This window comes from Pseudochaenichthys georgianus, chromosome 12 (genome assembly GCF_902827115.2).
Source record: "Pseudochaenichthys georgianus chromosome 12, fPseGeo1.2, whole genome shotgun sequence".
Taxonomy (NCBI): Eukaryota; Metazoa; Chordata; class Actinopteri; order Perciformes; family Channichthyidae; genus Pseudochaenichthys; species Pseudochaenichthys georgianus.
Window position 1 is genome coordinate 21,536,778 of NC_047514.1, and position 26,971 is coordinate 21,563,748.

Consider the following 26,971-nt stretch of genomic DNA (forward strand, 5'->3'; position numbering starts at 1 on the left):
AAAACATAAAAGTAATGCAACTGTTCTGAATAACGTCAATATCAAATGCAATGTTAATAAATATATGATAAAGACATTTCAATAAGATGTTTTCTATGTAAGTGTATTATAGGAATACCTACTGAATTAAAGAAAAGTACAAATGAACCAAAGAAAGTGAAATCCTGCTAGTAATCCAGATTTGGAATATATCAGTAATATGATTAAACCTTAAAAAACCCAAACAATCCTGATAGATGTAATCCATTGTTCCCCAAGCCTGTTGCTGCACTAAAAGCCAAAAACTGAATTTCCCACAATATTCCTAAAAGTATTTTGACATCTCAGAATAAAAGTTGGTAAAACCATTGATATGATAACACTGTACATTTTGTTGTGACGTTTGCACAACAGACAGTGTGTGGGAGTTTTGTTGAGTGTGTTCAGATCATAGTTTAGTTCCTGAATTCAGAAGCTGGATGTGTTCGGTCTGAAACTGAGGGTCTGATACTGAGGGTCTGATACTGAGGGTCTGAAACTGAGGGTCTGATACTGAGGGTCTGAAACTGAGGGTCTGAAACTGAGGGTCTGAAACTGAGGGTCTGATGATGTTTTACAGTTCATGTTCTGTCTGGGTGAAAGTGAAGCCACAAAGCAGTGCTGTTGATTTGAGGGGGTCGCCGTGACCTTTCAGACGGCTGCTGTGTTTGTGTACACATCGGGAGAGGTAGCCGGCCCAGAGAGGTCACAGTGACCTGACTGTGGTCCTGTTCATGAGTACAGTGATGACCACAAGCTGTTAGACTCCAGGCGGTTTCTTCTTTAATAGTAAGACCTACCGCTGGCATGTCCTCAGTAAACTGGGAGACATCACTAAAGGACTACAGTTCTCAGTGGGTTTGTTAGACTGTGAGAGACACCGTCCTGTGAGACTCCAGAAATACTTCAAGGACACGAGTTGTAATTAAATGGGGTTCATCATTGGTTTGCAATCTTTGCTGACAGACCTATACTGGAACAACATGTTTTTGCTTTTTTGTTGCAATCTATCGCATTAGTTTGGATTGATTTTCAATTCAATAGGATCATTGAGGGCCCTCTTAGAAGTAGATGTTTTCCTCTGTAGAATACAAAAAAATACATACTGTAGTTCATCAACACTTTCAGTAAAGTTGTTGTTTTGTCCACAAATTGCACTGTATCTAATTTCTACCAAAGGTTTAGAAGATGTGTCTCTACACGTCCACAAAACCCGCTGTTTATTAGGTACACCTAGCTGTTCATATCTATATATAAGATCTCTGCAAAAGGTCTAACCTTTGAGAAGCTATTTTCGTCGGCAATTGTAAAAAATGTGCTCATTGAAATCTTGTTATGGTTCTTGTGAATTGCATTGCATTATATTGGGTCTGTAATACTGTGTTTGTAGAGCAAACATAGGGCGACATTTATTTTGTCGGATGATGCAAGCATTTATGGTTCTCATAAGATGAAGAGTTGTTTTTTATGTTTTGATTGAGAGTGTCTTAAGTGTGTAAATGTATCTTTTGCTAAGTCCCTCTTAGTGAAGCCTTTCCATTGCTTTAGTACATTTCACCTTGTATCAATTTGGCTGTCATTGTGTTTGAATGCTCGTTTGAAGTGTTTCTGTTTGTGTGCCAAGAAATACTGCAGTTATGTATCTGCAGTTATGCGGCTTATCAGGCTAACTTTTCTTTTCTTTTTCTGTCCCTACAGGCTGGTGATCTCTTTTGCTGAGCTCTGACAGGCAGGAGGATCTTTCCAATTTGAGATCTCGGGTCATTACTGAATCATTGGTGTCCTGGCAGCTGACTTGCCTTGTTCTGTCAGGGACACAAGAAAGAAAGGAAAACATAACTTTTGTTGCACCTTGTGGAATAAATCTCAATAGGTTTAATTAAAAAAACTTTTAGTGCCACACTTCCTCGTGCCAAGATGGATGAAACGCACAACAACAAGCTTTCCTTGGCGAAAGGTGCCAAGGACATCGCTAAGGAAGCAAAGAGGCAAGCTGCCAAAAATGTAGGCAAAGCAGTTGATCGAGCCTCAGATGAATACTCGACTCATCGCAGCTACAACCGTTTCCAGGACGAGGAAGAAGACGAGAACAACTACAATGCTAACGATCAGCACGCCAACGATGAGGAAGGGGCCTCCAGTGATGACACAGAGGGCCACGACGATGAGGATGAGATCTACGAGGGGGAGTACCAAGGCGTCCCGGCCCACAATGAGGGGAAGCTGCGGGACGGTCAGGTGGCTCTGGGTCAGCCGGTCTCTGACAGCCTGAAGAGTCACAAGGAGCTGGAGAGCGAGAGGCAGACGGACGAGGAGGAGCTGGCCCAGCAGTACGAGCTCATCATGCAGGAGTGTGGCCACGGGAGGTTCCAGTGGCAGCTGTTCTTCGTCCTCGGGCTGGCGCTCATGTCTGATGGCGTGGAGGTGTTCGTGGTTGGCTTCGTCCTCCCCAGTGCTGAGACAGACATGTGTGTCAAAAACTCTGGTGCTGGATGGCTGGGTAAGCATGTGTGTGGATTAAAGAGGACATTTCATGATCCTTTTCAGGTTCATATGTGTATGTAGTGTCTCTACTGGGACATGTCTCCATGCTTTCACAGCACCTCTTTTCACCCTCTGTCTGAAACCAGAGCCCAGTTTGCTCTGATTGGTTAGCTGGCCTGCTCTGTTGAGATTGGTCAACCGCTTAGAGATGTCCCACCCCTTAGCCTATCACGTACAGTGTGTTGGATCGCTAGCCAATAGAGGGGCGAGGGTTACTTAGTGATATCATTATTTTACGGAAGTAAACTAAGGAGTCCAATGGAGGCGTTTGAAGCAGGGGGGAGTGTGAAGGAGAGAAACTCCCTATCGAGGGAACTTTGGGATTTTAGCCTTTGCAGATCTTTTACATGCACAAAAACCTATATACCACACTACAGGAAAGGGACACCCCTACAAAGCATAACAGGGCCTCTTTAATTGGGTAACAGTGACAACCAAGCCGAACATGGTGGCAGTGTTGCCAGTCTTGAGTGATGATAAAGAGGAAACAGGTTGCAGCCAGTATCTATATATTGATTGAAAGCACTTCACTTGATCAGTTTTGCTGTGAATTTGAATGTGAACTGGCTGAGATCCAGATATATTGCCAAGACTATACAATATCCTGAATATCTTATTGGTGAGTGACAGTGAGAAGTCCAGACTTTTATGTATACTGAACCATCTGAATTTCATCTGGTACTCTGCAGGCATGGAGTTGGATACTAATAACATGAAGTGACAGATTGGTAGGAATACTTGGGGTACAAACTAGATGAATCCGTTTCCCTGCTAGCACCCTGCTTATGGTGTGTGTGTTTATGAAATGCATGGAGAGTGGTGGCTGACACTTTCAACTTAATCAAATTGCTTTAGGAGCTTACCAGTGGGTTGTCATGGCACCAGGTATTTTGATTCATGAGTGGGAGGTGTGTTTAGCTACTCTAAATGGATCTCTCCCACACTCTGGAAAAGTTATGAATGCCACTAACGTGTTTGTATGTTTGTGCGCAATTTGGCTTCATAATTTGTCTCCATCATACCAAAAATAGCTGCACAGCAAAGACCATTCCTCTCATTTACATAATTAAGTATTGTTGCCGCCTATCACTCTCATTTAAAGGTAAAATAAAGATAACACATATTTTATTTTTGGTTGTAGTTTTATAACCTACAAGAGAATGGCTACTGTTTTTGTCTCTTGGGAGTAAAGGCTTATTTTTCACCAAGATGTCACCCATATTCTGACTCATCTCTCAGTGGGAGACAGGAGGGAGACAGATAGAAGGAATGACTCATTTTAACAACTCACTCACACACTGCTTTGATAAATGATGTGTGTATATACTCAGTTTGATATGAGGATTAACCATTGCACAGTACACATTGGTGTTTTTCTGTATGAAGGTCATTGACTCTATAAGTGGTCAATTAGAGGCTCCTCAGTGGATATCTATCGGGGAAAAGACTCATGAGAGGAATAATGAAATTGAGGACATGAGCTTCAAACACAGACACATCTGGTTACAGCACAATCTTTAGCTCAAATTACGTATTGGGCGTTTATTATAATGAGTGCACAATAAATAATTCCTTAGAGAAAATGAAAGAATACAGTATAAAGCACATGTAATACTAGCAGCAGAAGGGTATTGAGTTTTGCAGGCTGGTAGAATTTGTTATTTTGTTGGCTGGATCATGTTCTGTTTAACATCAACAACTCACACACAGATAGATACTGATTAAGCATGAAGGGGTTTTCCACCCATGTGCAGCTGAGTCATTTTGAGGTCAGGACTTCTGGGGGGGGGGGGGGAAGCATAATATCCACCTTTTATTGGAATTTATTTGGACACATTTGTGGATATTTGTTAATGAATCAACGGTGAACAACATTAATACATTTTTGAAAAGCATATTTAAGAAACATGCAAATAATAGAAGAGAAATTAACCTTAACTATAAGTTAAACAAACCCGAACTTCAGATTCCCAGTTCATTCCTTAAACATAGTGTTTACTATACCCATGAGAATCAAAATGAAAGTGCTTTTATTTCTTTCAAAAAGCTGCAATAAAGTCCCTTTTCATGAACATTTTGATAAAACATTATTTTTCTGAATTCCCCCTTAAAGGCATTCCTTCATTAGCATGCATCACAGGCGTCGTGTCTCCGATAAATAAATCCTGTGCCTTTTTCAAAAGACAGATATCTCTTTGGCATTATATAAACAGGTGAGATGCTGTTCAGATATGAGACGCTCCAGGGTTTCTTTTCTCCGCGTGCTCCCGTCTGTCCTCTCTGCCACCCTGCTGTAATCCCTCTCTTACACTCTCTGCGTGTCTCGTAGCAGGCGATCTGAAGATATGGGCTGGAGTTTAATCTCTGCAGCATTGTGCTCCACTGCAGTTTAGCTATGGTTGACTGGCTCACGTACCTCCCCCGAGAAAGAGAGGGGGAGCGCAGCTTTACATCAACGCTTTCCCCTCTTTTTCCCTTTAACATATGGCTTTCATTTATCTGCTGGTGTTTTCCTGCACTAGCATTTTGAGGATGTTTGCTTAAAATTCCATCCTGCTTGCATGAAGCCAAGCTGCAGGTGTAGCACAGAGGGAAGAGCTCAAGGAGTATTATCTGCATAAGAGGAAGGAGATTTCTGTAATAGATGGCAATCTTTTTGCATTGTGTGTTGCACTTGATTCACATGTGCAATCACAAATCAGAAGCTAATGCTGTAATAAAAAGGCTCTGCTGCCGCCTGAGGGTAGCTAATTAAAAGATCCAGGGACAACATGCACCGCCATCTCTTCAGTCCCTGCACTCTGTTTCCTCTCAACACCACCACAGGCTCTATTCTTCCATTCACTGTCCAGGCAAAGACACTACACTTTTTTTGAAGTATATATTAGAGTGTGCAACAAGAATTCATCATTTGAAGTGTAGAAAAATAAGGTGTGAGTGAAAACCTTTAAGCAATATATGAAATCTTTATGAAAATGATTGACTGATGAACTCACCTGATAAGAAAAATCCTTGGGTTATTTGTTAACTGTTTTCCATCTGGTGCACTCACAGCTAAAGTGAAACGTCACTTTGGGGCCATTTAAACTTTGTTTACTCCTGTAAGATAGTGACATCACTATGTAACGTACCGTCCACACGGTTCCGTCACATGCTTAAACAGAGACGCTTCCCATTCACTTTGAATGGGGTGACGTCAAGCTTTGCCGAACTGCATTGTGGTTCCGTCGCTTTGCCTCCGTCGCTTTGTATATGTATATGCAAATCATATGCCAGTACAAGCGCTAGCCAATCAAACCGTGTGCTTGTGTGTCCGGGGCGGGAGATTCATGTGAATATGAGCATCATAGCACCTTCAAAACAATTAGTTTTTAGGTTTAGGCAACAAATAATAAGTAATTGTTTCTAGTCTTCTTTCTGACCACAAAATGTATTAATAATTATAATTAATAATATTTCCTCTATGATAGTGGATTGCATTGTATGTGAGTGTGTGTAGAATCTAGATCATGTTTGGATGTTATTATTTGTACTGTAAACAAATATAGTAAATGAACTTGAATAGGACAGAAGTCTGAATATCTTTGAGTGAACTGCAGCATTACGAAAATAAATCAGCAGGTTCCGAAGTAATTAATACCCAAGGAATATGTTGCGCTCCCTTGTGCCCCCCTCACCCCTCTTGCTTCCCCCCCCCTCTGCTCTCATTCCCTGCTGTAACCCACCTGTCAATCACAACAATCCTCTGGGAATCTCTCTCACACAATGTGCTGGATGTTCCCTCTGAGGAAACTAGCGCTTGATGCTACTGAATGCTGTCTGTCTCCTCTCATCCATGGACACTGCATGGTGGTGTGGAGAGAAAACAGAGCAGAATGGTGTCAAGAGAGAAGTGCACTGATACATAAGAGCTAATTACCATAGGAAAAAGAGCAGCATGCGTGGATCTGGAATAATCGCTCTGGTTGCAGAGATAAACTGCAGTGAATGTTCCGTTAGAACAGGGGTGTCAAACTCAATTTAATCGCGGGCCACATCAGCATTATGGCTGCACTCAAAGGGCCGGTTGTAACTTTAAGCCTATATAAAAAAATATATATAAATATATATATAAAATAATGTATGATATTACATTATTATTATCAGATAGGCCCTATCGCCTGTCGCGACCCCCCACTTTTGGGAACCCCTGAGATAGGGTAATAACTTCATATTTAACTACGTCTGAAAGCAGAAGTCTGGAGCAAATCATTGCAAGTCTCTTCAGTGAGAACGTCACAAAATGATTTTAAAAGAAAAGCCAAATTCTGGATAAAAAAAAAGAAAGAAAAAAAAAGAAAAAACATTAAAAGAAAGTGACATTTTGAAAAAAACAAGTGACATTTAAAAAAAATAGTCAAATTCTGAGAAAAGGGCACATTCTAAGAAAAAAGGCATATTTACAAGAAATAAAGTCAAATTCTGAGAAAAAGAGATGCATTGTGGGACATGTAGTTTATGGGCAACGTGCTTCTGTAAATCGGCATGTACTGTAACCGTATAATAAACATATAATATTATTTGCAAGCTCTTGTGGGGCCACAGTCACGGGCCGGATTTGGCCCCCGGGCCTTGAGTTTGACACCCCTGCGTTAGAAGGATCGGAGTCTCTGTCTGCTGGGACCTCTTGCTTAAGGAAACTATAGCACTGCTGTTCAGGTGCGCTCAGTAAAACTTTAGTGAGAGCTATTATGTTAGTGCAAACCACAGTGTTCCTGCTGGGCAGTTTCACACATGTGTTTAAAGGGAAAACTCTGTTTATATTCACACTCTTGTGGTAGAGATCATTTTATATTCCAGGATGTGTTTTTATTACATGTGCCAAGTGCTAGGACTGCTTTAGGGACTAAAGCTTTTATGTGTGCTGCTCCTCTAGCTCGGAACATTATGCAAAGAAAATTGAAACTCAGCATTTTGGTTCCCTTGCATCATTTGAAAGGTCGGATAGATAAAATGTTATTAGATATCTGACATTGTGAATAGGTTGCTAATGTATACCCCTGTAATTATGTTGTATGATATCCTTTTTGTTTTCTGTTGTTTTTATGTGTAACCAATGTGCTGCCGGTCTCCCTTGAAAAAGAGATCGTTGATATTCACCTGGTTAAATAAAGGCTATACATATTCTGCAAGTCTATACGTGCAGGGCTTCGTAGGAACATATGTTTTAGGAGTGCAATCTTGGTGTGTTGGTCCTCCACTTCAGATGGAAATATCTCAAGGACCTAAAGGCAGACTTTGTGGTCCCCAAAAGATGCATATACTTTGCAGCCCTTTTCATAATGGCCCCAGCAGGTCAAAGGCGCCCCAGTGGCTCATCAGGGAAGAACATTTAAAGGCGTGTGCTGCAGCTGCCTGGTTTGAATCTGGCCCTTTTCGGCTTGCTTTCAACCATCCCGTCTCTTTCTCCCCTGCCATTCCTGTTTCTCTTGTTTCAGATAAGGCAGGAATAACACAAAACTATATTACAAAAGATGTTCACATATCCCTTGTAATGTCAATAGAAATACCAGCTGGACTAGCAAAACATAGATCTATGTTTCACAGAGAATGTATCCGGATGACTTTTTGGGTCCTATCTTTACTCTTTTTTGAATCACTTCCCAACTGTGCTCGCACCGCATGAATAACTGAGACCCAGAGCATCTTTCCTTTGTCTTACACACATTTGTATTTTGTCTTAAACACAATAGTAATTTGTTGGACTCTTGAGTGCTTGTCAATATGTGTTACCAAGTGCGGTCCCTTCATCGTAAAGACGGGTTAGACGTTTTTCTTATTTTTTGAGGACTTACCAGTTTGAGGTCGATAGTGTAAACCTGATCTGATTCTCTTGTTTTAATTGTGCTGGTGAACATCAGATAGTTGCTAAACACACCTCGTGTCCCTGTTCTCCACTGCTTTACATAACAGCCCTGCATATCTTGAGGCTAGCAGAGATTTTAAGGTCTGACCTGAGTCTGAACCCTGTATAAATCACAAATCCAATCTCACAAAGATTTACAATGCGTCTCAGATGCCCCATCACCCCCACTCCTCTCCCCTTTTACGGATACAACCCCAGAGTATGGAGAGCCATAAAACAAATGAGTGGGAGTTACCAGATAGCATCTTTTTGAGTACATGCGTTCAGATTCAGTGTTTGTGTGTAGCTACACCATCAAAAGATGTCTCCAGTTTGTGCAGCTGTTTTGATATTCACTTTGATATTTAGAAGCTTGCTCTTTATATCGTGCTGCCAGTAGAGCCTCCCTGCAGCAAGGTGCACCGAGTGGCTGTCACCTGTAATGAATCACCAGCTCTCAACATCATGTCTGCGCTGCTCGATAAGCCCCTCTACTTTCACCGTATCTGTCCCATCACCCCAAACACAGAGGGGGGAATAAAAAGCAAGAAAAAACAGAAAAGGCGTCCTCTCCTGTCTGCGCTCTTTCTGCTGCTGCCTCCATAAACAATGGCATCTCCTCCTCAAAACACATTAGCATTTTGATTAGCACATAGTGAGCAAAGTGTATTATTTATAGGCCTGACAACCCCCACCTATTCTTCACCAGCCTTCTCTATGCTGCCGGGGACAGAAAGAGAAACGACCACAACTTCCTGCGTAAAAAAGCAGCAGTGAGACGAATGCCCAACTAGAGAGGTCAACTACCCCACAGTAACCCCACAGTTACTATAGGAAGTATTAGTTAACACTTACAAAGCAATTGTATCAGGGCTACTCCAAACGTAGTGTTTTAAAAAACATAGCTTTCTCTATTCATTTGGCCTTCCTTTCAAACCAAATTTGCGTTTCAGGTAACTGAAAAACTAGCTTTTTTGTATTCCTGCCAGGGTGAACTCTGGTTTCTGTGTTGATGTGTAGACAGGGATTTTTTTTTTGGCTTGATCAAAAAAGTGTGCACTGTTATGAGCTTGTGTTATGAGGAAAAGAGTTGAAAAAGAGTTGGGCTATAGAGTAAAAACATGATGCAAAAAAAAATACCTGTTTACTTTAAATGGGGTCAAAACTTTATTGTTTGGTTTACAGACAGTGATACCAGTCAAAAGATCAAATTAAATGCAAACACACCTCCAATGCAAACTAAAGCCTCAGGAACACATTAATGCCCATTGAGCAGCGGCTGTAACTTCATCCTTTTATACGTTTATCATTGTGTTGCCACAATGCTTGCTACCAGATACTGACCCGGCTAACGCCAGACACACTGCACATCATAATTAAGAGTTAGGAAGTAGAACAACTATGCCTTCAGTACAGTCAAAACCCAGAGCAGTATAAAGTAGATTTACAATGTTGTTGTGTTCCAAGCCAAGCTCAACTAATCGATCCCATCCCTGCTATTTATAAAACCTCTCAGTGTTCTGTCGATAGAGGAGGAAATAACCGAAACAACTTCCATCTGAGCTCTGGTACTCCCCGGATGCACTTGGAAAACAACACTAAATGCTACAGCTGGTGTGCAGCAGTTGTGTTTGTTTTAAGTGCAATCCTTGTATCTGTGTGTGTCCAAAACTAATGCAATGCTTGTCAGACCAATCTAACAGTACAACAACATTTATTTCTTGTGTAATGGACAAGTGCTTTTGAAACTGGCTCAGAGTCAGTGGCGGCGCCAGAGATTTTCTCTAGGGGGTGCTGTGGGGTAGCTTGACGTTTCATAGAGGGTGCTCAAACATTAAGGGTTTCCCTTTAATGCACCAGCGCTACAGTTACATTTTCTACTGCAACACTCCCCACACGCACACAGTGTACCCGCGACTGTTACAATGAAGGCTCGATAATCAGCTCACGGCATATAGGTGTAAGCAGGGGTAAAGTGCTATTTTTACAAGTGGGTGGTGGACCTCACCTCCTCTAGTGGGGTCCGGGGGCATGCTTCCCAAGGAAGATTTTTTTTAAATATTGAAGTTAAAAGCATCAATCTGGTGCACTTTGAGAGCAACATTAAGAGATCTATGGATACATCGCTCAACAACACCCATATGAAACAGAACTGCAAACAGATTTTCTATTTCTTTATAGATATTTTACAAATCACTCCCCTTTTAAAACAAACCGTTTGAGACCCACTGAGATAACTAGACCAAAGTTAACTATCTAAACACTGAGATTCCTTTACTTCACCTGAGCTGAGGTTATCTGAGACTCTCAGTCTGACAGGAGATAGTTCTCCCTCCACCTTGATGTTGAAAAAGCTCTTTTATATCCGTTAGCTTGGCTAGCTAGCACCAGATGCTAACCACAACGATCTCCGGTAGATACCCACCGGTGCGCGAGCTCTCTCTCTCTCTCTCTCTCTCGCTCGCTCGCGCACGCACACAAAATGGCTCGTGCCACACACACACACACACACACACACACACACACACACACACACACACACACACACACACACACACACACACACACACACACACACACACACACACACACACACACACACACACACACACACACACACACACACACACACACAGAGCAGAGCTTGAATGAAACACAGAGACCCAGAAGTAAGCTACTTGTATTCACGAGGCTATGCTATTGTGCAGAATCCTTCTCGCTTTCAGGTGGTGTTGATTGAGTGTCCACATGTGGACGTTTAAGGATTAAAAAACAATCAATCTTTCACTTTGCTGGTAGCAAATAATGTGGCGCTCTAGCTAACAGGAAGTCACTCAAGTGTCACAAAGTAATTTAGCCTATGGGTAGGTAAAAAATCGAATGGGTGCTGGCCATTGGCCTAATCATATCACCTGTGTTGGCTTTATGTTTTTGGTCAAAAATGTGTTTGTTTCACATTTGCATTGATGTAATCAATATTTTTTCTAATTTAATAAAAATAATAATAATAATTTTCGAAAGAAAAAAAAAACACATATTTCTTGGGGGTGCTTAGGGGGTGCTTTGGTAATCATGGGGGGTGCTTCAGCACCCCCTAGCTCCCCCCTGGCGCCACCCCTGCTCAGAGTATATGTGCTGCAGCTATGCTTCACTATTGGTTGTTGTGAAGCTGAGCGTTGAGCGGCCCGACCAAGCAAGGAGGCAGAGGCAGAACGTCCAAAATACAACCCGGTGTGGGCATTTATTATATATTATATTATATATATATTATCACCAGCCACCAGGATCGCACACACACTACCACCCACACAGACAGGGAAACAGAGCCTAAATACACACACACTAATGAACAATTAGACCAGGCCCGGTTCTACGGGGGTGCATAAGGGTGCACCCTCAGTTGAGTTGTTATGCACCCTCATTAAAAAATTAAAAGTGAAAAATAAATAAATAAAAGTAAAAAAAAAACGTTTTCATTAAAAGTGAAAAATATTACATATATAATAACAATAATAATAATAATAATAGTAGTAATAATAATAATAATAATAAGAATATAGTTGAAATAAAATCAATTGTAATTGTGGTTAAATAACATTGTCATGGTTAAATAACATTGTCAGGTAATAACAGTTCAGATCATGGGGACATTACGTTACCCGCGGTAGCTCTCTTCATTGCCCCAAAACACTGCCACCCCTCGGCGGCCCGCAAGTGCCAGAGGACCTCGGGAAAACAGAGCCTGCCATTTAAAAAAGTACCCAACTCGCCTGTACAGTGGGGTAAGGCGCTCATTTTGCAGCTAATGGTTCCACAACAGAGATTAGCTGGAATATTCCTCTAAAAAAGATGCCATCTGTGCATCGTAATGCCTGTTGACATTTCGGTCTTGAAAGGGGAGTGATTTGTAAAATATCCATAAAGAAATAGTAAACCTGCTTACAGTTCTGTTTCATATGGGTGTTGAGATGTATCCATAGATCTCTTCATTTTGCTCTCAAAGTGCACCAGATTGATGCTTTTAACTTCAATATTTAAAAAAATAAAAAATAAATCTTCCCCGGGGAGCATGCCCCCGGACCCCCCTAGAGGAGGTGAGGACCCTCCTAGAGGGGGTTATGTCCACTTCCATTTATAAAAATAGCCCTTTACCACTGCACCCTCTCTAATCTCAGATGCACCCTTAGTAATTTTGTTCTGGAACCGGGCCTGAATTAGACACAGGTGAGGGGGGGGAGACAACACAGGGCACCAGGTGAACACAATCAGGAGCAACAGACAAAACGGGTTTGGGGAACACCCCCAAACCAAACCACATGAGCAATGTTACAAGGCCCGAAGCCGTCAGTCCACAGTGACGAAGTTACCTTCGTCACAGTTATAGAAATGTTGATTTTGCGGAGAAAATGGCACTTTGAGAACGATCCTCAGCACTAAAACAATATAAAACACTAAACAAAGGGGCCATCTAGCTGCTAAAATCTGCTTTATTATGCTCTGAACCTGCCGGTTTCCTCTCCTCTTTGTGCCAGTTTAGCATCCTTCAACTGTTAGTTTTATGCTTTCAACTTCTCTGTTTTAATATTTCTCTTACCGTTGAACTTTGTGTTCAGACAGGCAGTTCTTTTCACCGCTGAAAAATGACTGTACATGAAAACTGTACATGACTTGCTAAGAGTCAAATAGCAGACAGGCAAGGAGATATTAGTTTAAATGAAAACTGTCTCCCTTTTTTCCAAAGTGCGGTGTGTTATTCGCTCTGCTGTTTCACTGACAAACATTTGACTCCTGGTGGTTGTGATAATTCACGTCTTTCTCTGCACCCCTCTCTCTCCGTGTCTCCAGGCAGCGTTGTGTATCTGGGGATGATGTTTGGAGCTTTCTTTTGGGGCGGCCTGTCAGACAAGCTGGGCCGTAAACAGTGCCTGCTGATCTCCATGTCCGTCAACGGCTTCTTCGCCTTCCTCTCCTCTTTTGTCCAAGGATACAGCATGTTCCTCGTCTGCCGCATGGTGTCTGGCTTCGGGTAAGTACTAGAATATTTTCCTAATTTACACCCTGTACTCCTCTATGACTAAATCTCCTCTGAGAGCTTTAACAACACTTCCTCTGCTGTCTTCTTTCCTCTAAAGTCTAAGCACATGTCAAGAGGATATTTTAACTGCCTTTTTATCAGCCCTTTATCCCTTGAGAGTGAAGGGAGCGACAGAACGAAGCAAAGCAAAAAAGAGCACAGCACAGTAAATGAACATCTGTCTATTAAAGCGTTGGTGTGGGCTGCTTGGCTGATCGTAGTGAACGGATAAATGACAAACCCTCCCATCTTGAGATCTGACATCACAGATCATAGTAACTCGAAAAGGTCCATATCTCACTTCTAGCTACTGAGCAAGCCAATAAACAGTAAATCATATGAAACAGTTCTAATTATAGGAGAGTTTTTACCAATATGTTTTCAATTCTGACCAATTATTCTGACTGATGGAAGTCTATAATCATAACCATAATCACATGTACTTTAATTATCCCAGGGGAAATTGTTTTTTTCATTTTAAAATGAATAAAGAAGAAGTTATATAAACATGAAAAGTAAGAAAGAAAGATAAACTATAATCTATAAACTATATAAAATAAATGTAAGTGAAATATCAAATAACATATGAAATAATATTATATAACAAAGAGGTCAAGTGCCATATGACATAGTGCCTCCAAAGGGTTGACTGTATATTGTTGATTAAAACAAAAACAGAACAATTAGAAATGATTATTTTCAGACTGCTTTAGAGTCCGTTTATTTATCAGAATCTGTCTTTGTTTTTTCTAATGGTGCTAAAATAAACAGTACAGGAAAATGTTGTGTCAACAAACCTCCATTTCATCCATTACAACCGATAAGTCCAGCTTGTCGCCAGCACACACGTTTAATCACCCTGTGCTGACAGTGGTACATGATTTGCAGCTTTTATTTCATCACTTAATTCTCATCTGTCTGCAAGTAAAAGAGATTTATATATTTACTTTTAGGATGTTACATTTTTTCCTGGTTTATCTGCCTGAACAGATTTCTAGGTGAACAGTATTTTTTCTTATTATTTTATTTACAACCTCAATTGGGAGAAACACAATCCAGTATCGATTGTTGTTGTTGTTTCTTTATATTCTGCTTGTTTCAGTAGGATTTTCCTTACCTCAATAACATAAGCTTAGTTGATAAGGAGGACAAGTTCATTCAGACTTTTTGAATTTGCCAAACACAGAATGTCTTTAGCGTGGCGTGGCGTCCATACCGAGATGACTTAAGATATAAGTACACAGGAAAGCATTTCTGTAAATGCACCTGAGTTAACCAGGAGGCTATTTTTTCTATCTGCTACAACTACAACTAGATGAACATATTTGACCGTGATTTAATTGTAATGCACGTTTCAAAATGATGCCGAAGTAACAACATACTGATACCGGTTAATAAAAACCATGAATTAATGCTTTGACAAGTCTGCAGACAGACGGCAGGCGAAAAACTTTTTTAAATGCGTGTTTTCTGAATGGAGATCGGCTAAGCTAACGCAGTATATGCTCCGACCGTCCACACTCACAACAACGGCCTATACAGACATAAATAAACCAGCGACTGTATTCGCCATGACACAGGCAGTCTGTGGTTTGTACTTGTTTAACTTGTGTCTAGTTTCTGAACAGATATGAGGAGCTGTGAGCTCTGAGGGCTAACAGCTAACGGCTGATGTTGTTTTTCTGTGGTTCGCATTGAAGATGACGTCACGACTCCGCCTACACTGCGTTACTATAGTTACTGCCCCAGCTACTAAACTGTAATGGAAGCGCAGCATAAAGTGAGCCAGTCCTAACAAGGCCTAACTATACCGTACTAAGCCGAGCGAGGCCCTGCAATGGAAATGCGCCATAAGTCACCTGTAAAACAAATTGTATGTAAAATACAAAGAAAAAACATTTATACTGATAATATGTAAACATTTGAATTATTCAAAAACATACATTTCCAAATCTATATATTTTCATCGTAAAATCAAAGAAATAGAAAAACATTGGGATACAGTTGAACAATAGCTGAGCGTTAGTCTAAAGATGTATAGTAAAACACACTAAACATATATTGTATTGTTTTCTATTGCTAACTGGGCATGAGAGTCCAACTATAAACAACAATGAAATCATAAATAGAGCATACCTTTCACCTTATGTGGCAGTAAAACTTTCTCTCTTGACATTTATAACTTATTGTTGTCTAACTGCATCACTTTCTTCTCTTCTAATTTATTCTAAAAACTCTGAAGCTGTGAATCAAACTGCAGACACAGATGGGCTCCTGCTGACGCTGCTCCACAGTTCAGTCACATTAACACATGAGTCGCTTGAGACCATCTAACTGTATTAATACGGGTCGATTGACTGAATAACAACATTTATCCAACATCCTGTGAAACAATGTAACACGGAAGTTTGAGGACAAGTAAAAGGGATGATGCATCAGGGATTTAATTACACACTGTAATATCCTGTGTGCTAATATGGGGCTTTCTCATTTTCTTCATCCAAAACAGAAAAACAATATTTTCATACACACACATTTTGAAAGGCACAAGGAGCATTTATTAGGATACAACTTAAACAGAGGTTGTCCATAGTTTGAGCTCAACAGTTTCTTAAAGGTCCCCTATTATATTCTTTTTCAACAATATAGTATAGGCCTCAGATACAAACATGTCTCTGTAGAGTTTGGCTGAAACACCAAACCGTTCATTGTAGCATGCCGTAACCCCTCTGTTTCAGCCCTGTTTCAGAGGTGCTGATTCTGTGTCTGTAGCTTTAAATGCTAATGAGCTGCAAGATGATTGGTTTAAAAAAAAGAAAAAACACACAATGGGGCTCTCGGAGGAGATTCAGGTGATAAGGTGGGGGTGTTACCTTGGTTGGTGATTGGCTAATGGTTGCACAACCCATAAAAACATTGTGACATCACAAAGTGGCCAAAATCTGACCAGCTCTTTTTCAGACAGGTTTCTATATAGATGGATCAGGACAAAAAGAGAGGGGGTCTTTGTTCCTGAAACATTATAGGTGACCTTTGAAGTCCAACTCATTGTGCCTTTGAGCTAAAGTATTGCTGCTACATAATGATATGAGAATAAGCCAAAACAAGGTGCTTTATTCGGGAGCTTTCTGATGTCATTTGTCCTGTTTATTAGTTTATGAGCAGCTCCAGCCTAGCTTATTTGTAAAGTTATGACAAAATAAAGTGACAAGACACGCTGGCAAAATCACACTTTTCCTTGATGAAAATCTATATTCTTGAAAATCTAATTGCATAGTCACAAGTCGTTATGTTCAGTTCTTCATCACTTGAGATAATGGTCACAAGTCGTTATGTTCAGTTCTTCATCACTTGAGATAATGAGTTGTGTGGATTTGTTTCACATTCACAGATCATGTTCACATTTTTCAAAATGGCAAATGGAGAAATGTAGCTGCAAACTCTAATTGTTTCCAGTAACATAAATCAGTAATAAATGTTTGTCATCACACGCATTCATATCATCACAATGACGGTCGGCGCGTGCAACCAACATGGTTGATTACAACACACTGTATTTGCAGGATTGGTGGAGCGGTGCCCATTGTGTTCTCCTACTTTGCGGAGGTGTTGGCTCGGGAGAAGAGAGGAGAGCATCTGAGCTGGCTGTGCATGTTCTGGATGATCGGAGGAATCTACGCCTCAGCCATGGCCTGGGCCATCATCCCACACTATGGTGAGTGACCACGCCGACCTGATGCACCTGTCATAAAGAGTTCACACTCACCAGAGTGTCAAACAGCAATTGGAGTCATGAGTGACCTATCTCCTTATTAGCATTACAGCGATCATCTCATCAAATGTTCCTAAAGTTTAGAGACAGAATGTTGTCAATCATAAGAACGTCTATTAAAGAGGCCCAATTATGCTTTTGGGGGGTTTCCCTGTCCTGTAGTGTTGTATATACTGTAGGTTTTAGTGCATGTAAAAGTCTAAACTCCTTTGGTTACTTTTGAAACATAGTGACATCACTATGTAACACTCTTCTATTAGCTAGCGCTCCAACACATTGTATGTGATTTGCTAAGGGGCGGGAAATCTCTAAGCGGTTCAATCACAACAGAGCCAGCCAGCTAACCAATCAGGGCAGAGTGGGCTCTGGTTTCAGACAGAGGGTGAAAAGAGGTGCTGCAACGGTATGAGACTAATAAAGAGCTATTTAAAATGGAAGCATGTAAACATGTCACCGTAGAGGCACAAATATGAACATGAAAATGAGCGTAATATATGCCCTTAAATGCCTTTTAAAATGTTCCAATGCCAACACACTGTATGGGGGAGGCTGTGGCTCAGTGGGATAGTGCGTTGATCTTCGGACCAGGGGAACCAGTGCTGGTTCAATCCCCACTGCAGTCAGCATGTCGTTGTGTCCCTGGGCAAGACACTTCACCCCAAATTGCTCCTGTGGGGATTGTCCACAGTACTGAATGTATGTAAGTAGCTTTGGATAAAAGAGACATATAACGTACTGTAATGTAGCAATGGGCAATACTCATAAAACAGACCAAATAAAGCATTCACGTTGCAAGGTCGTTTTCCAGGAATGTACTCTTGCATGTTTATGATTGGCCGCTGCAGCATCTTGCCGGATGACGCAGCAGAAAGTTTGAGACTGTTCTCCGTCAGAGCCTTAGAAACAGGGTACAATTATTGAATGTACATTTTCCTTTTAGCTGCAGCGAGGAGGTTACATACTGCAGAGGTCTCCCACTGTCAGGAGTCACTCGCATCACTGCGTTAAACATTACTGCAAACAGAGAGGGCCATAACGTTTCTTCTCTTCATGATGCTCCCTGCTGATGTGGTGCGTATTCCCCACCACACGATACATAACATGCAGGTGGAAATACTTCCAGAATCACAGGGCTGTATTTAGAAAGGCCCTCCAGGGTGCACACACACAAAGCAGGTGGCAGTGTAGGTGGAGCTCTGACAATCGCAGCAGAAGAAAAAGCATTGAAGCACGTGTCTGCCTACACATATTTTGATTTGATATACTTTATTAATCCCCGTGGGGAAATTGTTTCTCTGCATTTGACCCATCCTAGTGGATGGAAAGGCCAGCCACCTGGAGCAGTGGGCTGCCATTTTGAAAAGCGCCCGGGGAGCAGTGTAGGGAACGGTGCCTTGCTCAGGAACACCTCGGTAGCACTTGGTCTTGCCGGGACTTGAACTGACTTTGCCACCACCGCCCCAATGCACATTAAGGCGTTTTAAACTCTTCAAAATAGTCAGAACTGCAATTTAGTGTTTCAACCCTAACTGGACCATACTGTGAACTTTACACAAAGAAGGTCCACAATGTATAATCGGTGTTCATTGATGCTATTTGATGTGACAGTATTGGTGGTAAAACTAAAGGAGGAGGAAAAAATAAAAAGGCCAGCCACCTGGATGAATCCTTTTTCTATTTTATATGATCACATTATAATTTTGATTGCTTGGCTTGTCTATGTTGCGCTTTTTTTTTTTTAACTGAACATATGCCATCTATAGAACATCTGTCCATCCTTGGAAAGGGACCCATCCTCTGTTGCTCTCCCCTTATATTAACTGTGGGGTTCCTCTGGGAGTTGTTCCTTGTCTGCTGCGAGGGCATAAGGACCCATCAGACAAATGTGTCTTTTTTTATATTGAGCTATACTGTACTAGTAAAATGTTATTGATTGATAACAAAGACACCCTACAAACTGAGAGCTGGGCGATAACAGAATAGAAAGTGTATGTGAGAAGATAAGAACAAAATGAGCTAAATGAAATCCATCTGGGTTGGTGAACATGGACAAAGAAAGAGATTGGGAGGACAAGCTGGATGGAGAGGTGGAGGGTGCGCTTGATTTATGTAGCTTGTGTCAGGGGGATAATCGAAATGGGAGGGGATACAACAGAGGGCTGAAGGGAAGTGGTGAGGGGAAACAAAGAGAAAGGTAAGGAATGAAAAGGTTTGAAAGGAAAGTGAAGAGTTGGCTTTGGGACCCCGGCCATCAGGACCCTGTCTCTACCAGAAACATTTCCCTGAGTGTGACTCTCTAATATAAAGGGTTGATTATGTACATCACACAAGTGTTGTTCTTATCTAGATTAAAGTCACAGAACCAATATAAACTTCACTATAAAACTAGTGCACACTCATTCAATTTGGTCAGAGAAGTCACGACCCAAAAGTGGAATTAAAGCAGTGCTAATTGGAGAATAAAACATGCTGCCATAAACTGGAGTAGGGGTTGTATCATTCTTTTTCACATTATCCGTGCCTATTAGGTTCTGTCTTTGCTTTTGTGTAATGTAATTGGGTTTGCATATAAGTGATTTTAATTGGGCATTATGTGCTTTAATATGTTCTGCAATCGTGCATCTTCATTTCCCCTTCTCCGTTAAATCAAATACAAAAAACCTCTTTCTGTAAACGACATTTACGTTTAAATAGCATACATCAAAACAAAAATATGTGTTTTTGCCGCGTCATTGTAGCAATGTAGATATATATATATATATATCATTTATTTTGATAAATCCACATCTAAAAATCTATAAATATATTCCGGTAATAACTCTCCCTTCCATTTCTTTTATTTACTGGCACCGGCTTACAAGAACTTTCATGAGACTATTAGTATATATATATATATATATATATATAGCATATCCTTTGTGGCTCAAATTACCCTAAAATGAAAAGCTTCCATGTAAAGGATTGCTTTGACTTGTCACACACTTTATTTATGCGAGTGTGTGAGCTCCAGCTGAGGCTCTTCATTGAGGCCAATTGATTAGACGCCAGGGTTTTAACACACTTTTCCTCCAAGATGCAGCGGTGTGTGGGCAATAGGTTCCGCCGCAGTGCTCCCGCATTGATTGGTGGACAAAGGACAGAAAACTGTGTGTGTGTGTTTGTGTGTCTGTGTGTGTAATTTTGTGTCTTTTTGAGACTGTTAGGAATGAGTGTGATACAGTAGTAAATAGTGGGGAAAAGAAGCCAGGGTTTTGTGTGTGTGTGTGTGTGTGTGTGTGTGTGTATTATGTGGGTGTATTATGTGGGTGTGTGTGTGTCGCATTGTGAGATGTAACGCAGACTGTTCCGTTAGCCTTTGTGTGTGTTAATTGACACCTATGTATTAAAATGTGTGTCACAGCATCAAACAATGGCCAAGGACAGTGTGTGTGTGTGTGTGTGTGTGTGTGTGTGTGTGTGTGTGTGTGTGTGTGTGTGTGTGTGTGTGTGTGTGTGTGTGTGTGTGTGTGTGTGTGTGTGTGTGTGTGTGTGTGTGTGTGTGTGTGTGTGTGTGTGTGTGTGTGTGGCCTAGCATTACTATACTTGTGGGGACCTAAATCTGTTTACACAGTCACGTGTGGGAACCCGCCTCCCTTATGGGGACAAATTGGAGGTCCCCATAAGGGGAATCATTAATTTTAGGGTGAAGACTTGGTTAGGTTTAGGGTTAGGGTTAGGCATGTGCTGGTTATGGTTAGGGTTAGGATAAGTCTCCAGGGAATGCATGAAAGTCAATATAATGTCCCCTGAAGTGGTGTGTGTGTGTGTGTGTGTGTGTGTGTGTGTGTGTGTGTGTGTGTGTGTGTGTGTGTGTGTGTGTGTGTGTGTGTGTGTGTGTTCACTTTCTGTAGAATAGGAACATAAATCTTGCTGAGTATCTGAATCAGTCAGCCATCCCCTCCTGTCCATTAAAGCTATAATCCCTCTAATGAGGTTTGTACTGGTACAGGCTGGAGCAGCACCACACACACACACACACACACACACACACACACACACACACACACACACACACACACACACACACACACACACACACACACACACACACACACACACACACACACACACACACACACACACACACACACACACACACACACACACACACACACACACACACACACACACACACACACACACACACACACACACACACACACACACACACACACACTTTTTGCTAGCAATCATATCCATCATAAATATCTACTGTATAAAATGTGTGCAAAGTTCTTTTAGAAGAGCTTAATAGATTTGTATATAATGTATATACTTTGCAATTGCACAACAGTTTAAGTAAATACATGATAGTAAAAGTTTTACCTTAGAAAAGTAAAATGGGACTCAATGGAAAATACCAGATGCTGTTGCTGATATAACCCACAGAACAATTTTCCCAATTTCATTAGTAACACCTACAATTTTATAACGGCATGTCAAGATATCAGCACTGAGTCTGACCTGTTAGTTTCCTGTTCTCACTGATATCTAAAGTCCTTTGCTGCACACATCCTTTTAAAACTTACTTTAGAAACGTTGTACTTTTAGTAAAGCAGCCCTTTGAATAACTAACCCTGAGCGGAGCACTCTGCCTCTCTCCGTGGGGCTAAAAAGGTCAAACCCAACATATTGCTTCTCTCTTTACGGTGGTGAAACACTCAAACTCCTACTTCTATCTGAACACGAAGATCACATCTAACAACAACCTACAGAAGCTTTACTTTAACAACGAAATAGACTTTATTTAAGTTTCTAAAAGACAGTCATTTTCAAATGCAATTAATAAAAGGATTCAGGTGAGAAAAGGACAGCAGGAGAGACGAAGGACTTTGTATATACAGACGTTACACTGGGGACGCAGATAGTGGACATGCAGGTCGATTCATTTATAGCGTGTGGCAGAGAAACAGTACTATGTTAATCCATGACTGCAAACCGTGTAAGCTTGAAGACAAAAAGCTTTAAAGGTCCCATGGCATGACATCCCCCCCCCATGACATCCCCCTATGAGCCCACTGTGCTCTGATTGGTCAGCTCGCCCACTCTGTCCTGATGAGTCCACCACCGTTACAGCGGAACATCAGTGATTATGTGTTACATGGCGTTAGCAACCAGAAAATGACACCAGTAATGACAAACAGATGAGAATGCTGCGTGGGGTCTGGCTGCCGTGTTGGCGAGACGTTGTGCGGCTCGCTGCTGCGCCCTTTGAGGCTCGAGGAGCGGACAGTGTGAGCTGGATTACTGGTGTCGTTTCCTGGTTGCTGCGTGGGGTCTGCGAGACAGCGAGACACCGCGAAACTCAGCCTGAGCACACACACACACACACACACACACACACACACACACACACACACACACACACACACACACACACACACACACACACACACACACACACACACACACACACACACACACACACACACACACACACACACACACACACACACACACTCACAGCCAGGCTTTTCGCCACACACTCACAGCCTGAGAAAAGATAAGGCTGAGTGAGTGTGTGTGCTGACGAAATTCTGCGGAGTAGCACGGCTGAGAAAGGATAAGGCTGAGTGAGTGTGTGTGTGTGAGGAGCTCCACGGATTGGTCCATTTGGTAGTCACTGTGATCAGGAAGAAAAAAATGGAAAAAGAGAAATGTCCAACGAGGCGTTCTGGGGCAGCATAGACAGGTCTTCTCTGTGTTAGAGTTCTACTCGCTACAGGGTGTACTTTGAGGGTTTGTGACTGCAGACCGTTTACATGCAGAAAAAGCTATATCACACAAGGGGACGGGTGATAACCGGGAAAGCATGACATGGGCCCTTTAAATTAGATGATTTTGTTAGTCTGTCTTTTCATGGCATTACAATTGAACCCTGTGTCCTTTTATGTCCTTTTGTAATCAATTTCCTGTTGTTTGTCTCGTCTTACCCCGGCTGATACTTCACTAAATCCACTGTTTTAATTTGTACGGTAAAATTGTAAATGTAAATTGTAAATCTGTAACCCTGTAAGGTGTCCTTGTTTTGAAAGGCGCCCCCCAAAAAGGCGCCCCCCAAAATAAATGTATTATTATTATTACTGTATGTGTGTGTTTCTGCTTCTTTGTTCAGGCTGGAGTTTCAGCATGGGTTCAGCCTATCAGTTCCACAGCTGGAGAGTGTTTGTGGTGGTGTGTGCGCTGCCGTGTGTCTCTGCAGTGGTCGCTCTCACTTTTATGCCTGAAAGCCCCCGCTTCTTACTGGAGGTAAGAGAAACAGACTTACTATACTCTGATGCTGGCAGCACCATTATCACCTTAATGACAATGGTTCTTATGGAAAGCGAAATGGTTTAATTTCACTGCATCTTTGCATACATGCAGAGGTTTTCAAATTGCGAGTCCATCTTTTTCAGGGGTGAGTGGAAAGTTGAAGGGGAGCTGTGAAAGGGAGAGATTTAAGACACAAATCCTCTGAGGTTAGAAGGAGAGTTTCAAATGGACAGTCTCATGCAGACATTTAAAAAACAATCGGAAGTTAGTTATCATAGTGTGGCTGCTGATTTGGCAATCTCACAAAAAGGGTCAGCAGTTGGAGTTACATCAGATGCTGTGACACACACAACTCATAGAGGCAATACCTTGGTCAGAATTGAACACACCAACATGATACACATACTTTTAGATGACTACTGTCCATAAATAGGTCTAGAAACGACCACGTTTCCTTCATATTAAAGTTACCCCATAATATTGGTGTATGCATCCATGGGTACATTACAACGTAGACCTCTAATAGCTCATTTGGCATCATTTCAAATGCCCAAATTTGCAAGAAATAAGCAAAAGAACAGGGCTTAAGTTGTCGCCTATAATTCTTTATGTATGGGCTCTGTTGTCGGACTTGGAGAATCCTTGCATCTGTGTCACTTACAACTCATTAGCAGATATGAAAAATATAAAAATGTATTAGTAAAATGTTCCAAAATGAAAAGCCAACCTGAGTGATAATATGAGAGACTCACAAAAGCCAGTATGGTTGACTGGAGTCAGCCTATTGAAGAAGAATGGGAGGTCCTGATGTGTATTCATAACACGCGTCTGTCTCGTAGAATGGGAAACATGACGAGGCCTGGATGGTGCTCAAACACATCCACGACACCAACATGCGCGCCCGTGGAGAGCCTGAGAGAGTGTTCACTGTGAGTACACACCAGAGACTGTGTATGTAAAGGGACACACTGTCACCCCTCCTGCTGCTGCAGTGCCTCAGCATCTGACAGGTCAGTGTCTCCCCCTGCAGGTCAACAGGATAAAAGTCCCCAAGCAGCTGGACGAGCTGGTGGAGATGCAGAATGAGTCGGCCAACCCCGTCCTCAAAGTCCTCTACAAGATCAAGGCTGAGCTCAGAGGAGTACGTTCTATTTTAAACTGAATCGTAATGGTTGTTAAGATTCTCATTGACGAAATGGCTTTGTCTTTTATTACAGATCTGGTTGACTTTCATGAAATGCTTCGACTACCCAGTGAAAGACAACACTATAAAGCTGGCTATAGTCTGGTTTACTCTATCATTTGGGTAAGAGAACACTTTATATGTCTACATTGGGTTTGTTCTTCTGTCATCATGTTAAATGATGCTATACATCGCCCTTAGTGATACTTAGCTAAGTGACCACTGCTTTCAAGCTAAATAACCGTGAGTTTAAGTATCACTGAGGCAGATAGTATCTCACTCACACCCTCATGATGAATGTTAGATTGGATAGAGAGAGGCTGTTTGAGGGAAAGTGGCTATTGTACCCTGAACAAGTGGGGGTCTTGAATATCATCACAAGTTGGTGCAGTGCACGCTAATTCAGTCTGGCCTTTTTATTAGTTGGCTTCTGTAATGAACTACCTGTCAAAAAGTGAAAGCCTTAAGGGCAGTGTTTTACATTTAAAAAAGAGACAAGGTGTTTTGTCTGTTGGTCGATATCAGAGCTTTTTTCTGAGTCGGCTCCAAGATTATTTTCTTTCCTTTTTTAAATTTGACCTCCCAGCTTAGAAATACAAAAAAACTATCTGTAAACTACCTTTCTATGTACTCCTCTATATAAATATAACACAGTCAATAATACTCAACAAAAAACCTGTTTATTTATGTCGACATATTTACACACGTGTTCTGACGCGTTATTACCAAAGTGAATTTAGGTTCCAAATGCTGTCACTAATCCTTTCAATCTTTTCAAATATAAATATGTTTGCCTAAAACCAACGCTGGTATGTTAGTAACCCCAACATGTGCACTGCATGAAAAGAGATGGGGAAATAAGAAGAGCACAGTCAGACTTTGGGGCTTTCGCAGATGATTTGTTTACACTATACACTATGTGTTGTACTGACCTAAATGCAGACGTTTATCAAGAAGCCCTGGTCATGCCAAATTGATGCATGATAAAACAAATATGCACATCTTATAAATATTTGGTTTGCAATTGAGATAATTCATCACTAATTTATCAAATAGCAACAACAAATATAACTCTCCAAACAATTCTTACTGATTCAAAGTGAGTGGCTCTGTCAGAGACCACACTTGACTACTACTAGTGTGTTGCTCCGTCCAGGTACTACGGGCTCTCCGTCTGGTTCCCGGACGTCATCAAGCACCTCCAAGCCGACGACTACGCCTCCAGAGTGAAGATCCACAACAACGAGCGCATCGAAGACTTCACCTTCAACTTCACCCTGGAGAACCAGATCCACAGGAACGGCATGTTTCTGAACGACAGGTTCTGATTGGATTTTCATATCGCTCTCTCAGACAAAGGGATTCATAATAAAGAAGTTATAAAAACCAGCTTACAAGTTGTGAATGGAGCCTGTGAGCCTCCCTCAGCACAGTGTTGTGGTTAAAAGCCTCTCGTCCCATTGTAGGATAGCAGCACTATTAGTCATTCCCACAAACAACACACCACTGCCGGTAATATGAATCCTGCATCCTTTATCTCACACAGCACCAGGACATTGAAAGCCTTATCTCTTTCTCTCTCCTCTCGCTAACACACACACACACACACACACACACACACACACACACACACACACACACACACACACACACACACACACACACACACACACACACACACACACACACACACACACACACACACACACACACACACACACACACACACACACACACACACACACACACACCACACACACACACACACACACACACACACACACACACACACACACACACACACACACACACACAGACACACACAAACTCCCAGAAACCTGCAGGTCCGCTGCAACTCTTACTACTTTTAAATCCAGGCTGAAGACTTTTCTTTTTGTTGCTGCTTTTGATTGAACTATTCATATCTTAAACTGCACTGTAACTTTTATCCATGTACTTTTTCTTTTAATGTTTATTTTATTAGCTTTTCTTTTTAATGACTCATTTTAAATGCCATTTTCTTAATGTCTTTCGTTTTTTGTAAAGCACTTTGAATTGCCTTGTGTTGAAAAGTGCTATATCAATAAACTTGCCTTGCCTTGCCTTGCCTTAGTGATGTCATAATGTCACAGAAGTAAAAAAAGATCCTGTGGGAGTGCAATGGATGTCATTCAGGATGGGGGGGGGGTGGAGTGTATGGGA

General features: G+C 41.5%; 1 protein-coding gene across 2 annotated transcripts in view; it reads left to right on the forward strand.

Annotated features, from left to right (window-relative positions):
* Positions 1-26,971, forward strand: part of LOC117455741 (synaptic vesicle glycoprotein 2C-like) — a 45,811-nt gene that overhangs the window by 10,690 nt on the left and 8,150 nt on the right. The window contains exons 2-9 of one of the 2 annotated variants that reach the window (XM_034095279.1): positions 1,717-2,518; positions 13,292-13,472; positions 17,084-17,235; positions 23,447-23,580; positions 24,426-24,515; positions 24,617-24,727; positions 24,804-24,892; positions 25,926-26,090. In XM_034095279.1, coding sequence (XP_033951170.1) covers positions 1,936-2,518; positions 13,292-13,472; positions 17,084-17,235; positions 23,447-23,580; positions 24,426-24,515; positions 24,617-24,727; positions 24,804-24,892; positions 25,926-26,090 — 1,505 coding nt within the window. In that variant the 5' untranslated portion in view covers positions 1,717-1,935. The remainder of the gene's footprint in view (positions 1-1,716; positions 2,519-13,291; positions 13,473-17,083; positions 17,236-23,446; positions 23,581-24,425; positions 24,516-24,616; positions 24,728-24,803; positions 24,893-25,925; positions 26,091-26,971) is intronic. The other variant, XM_071205031.1, reaches the window with a different exon arrangement.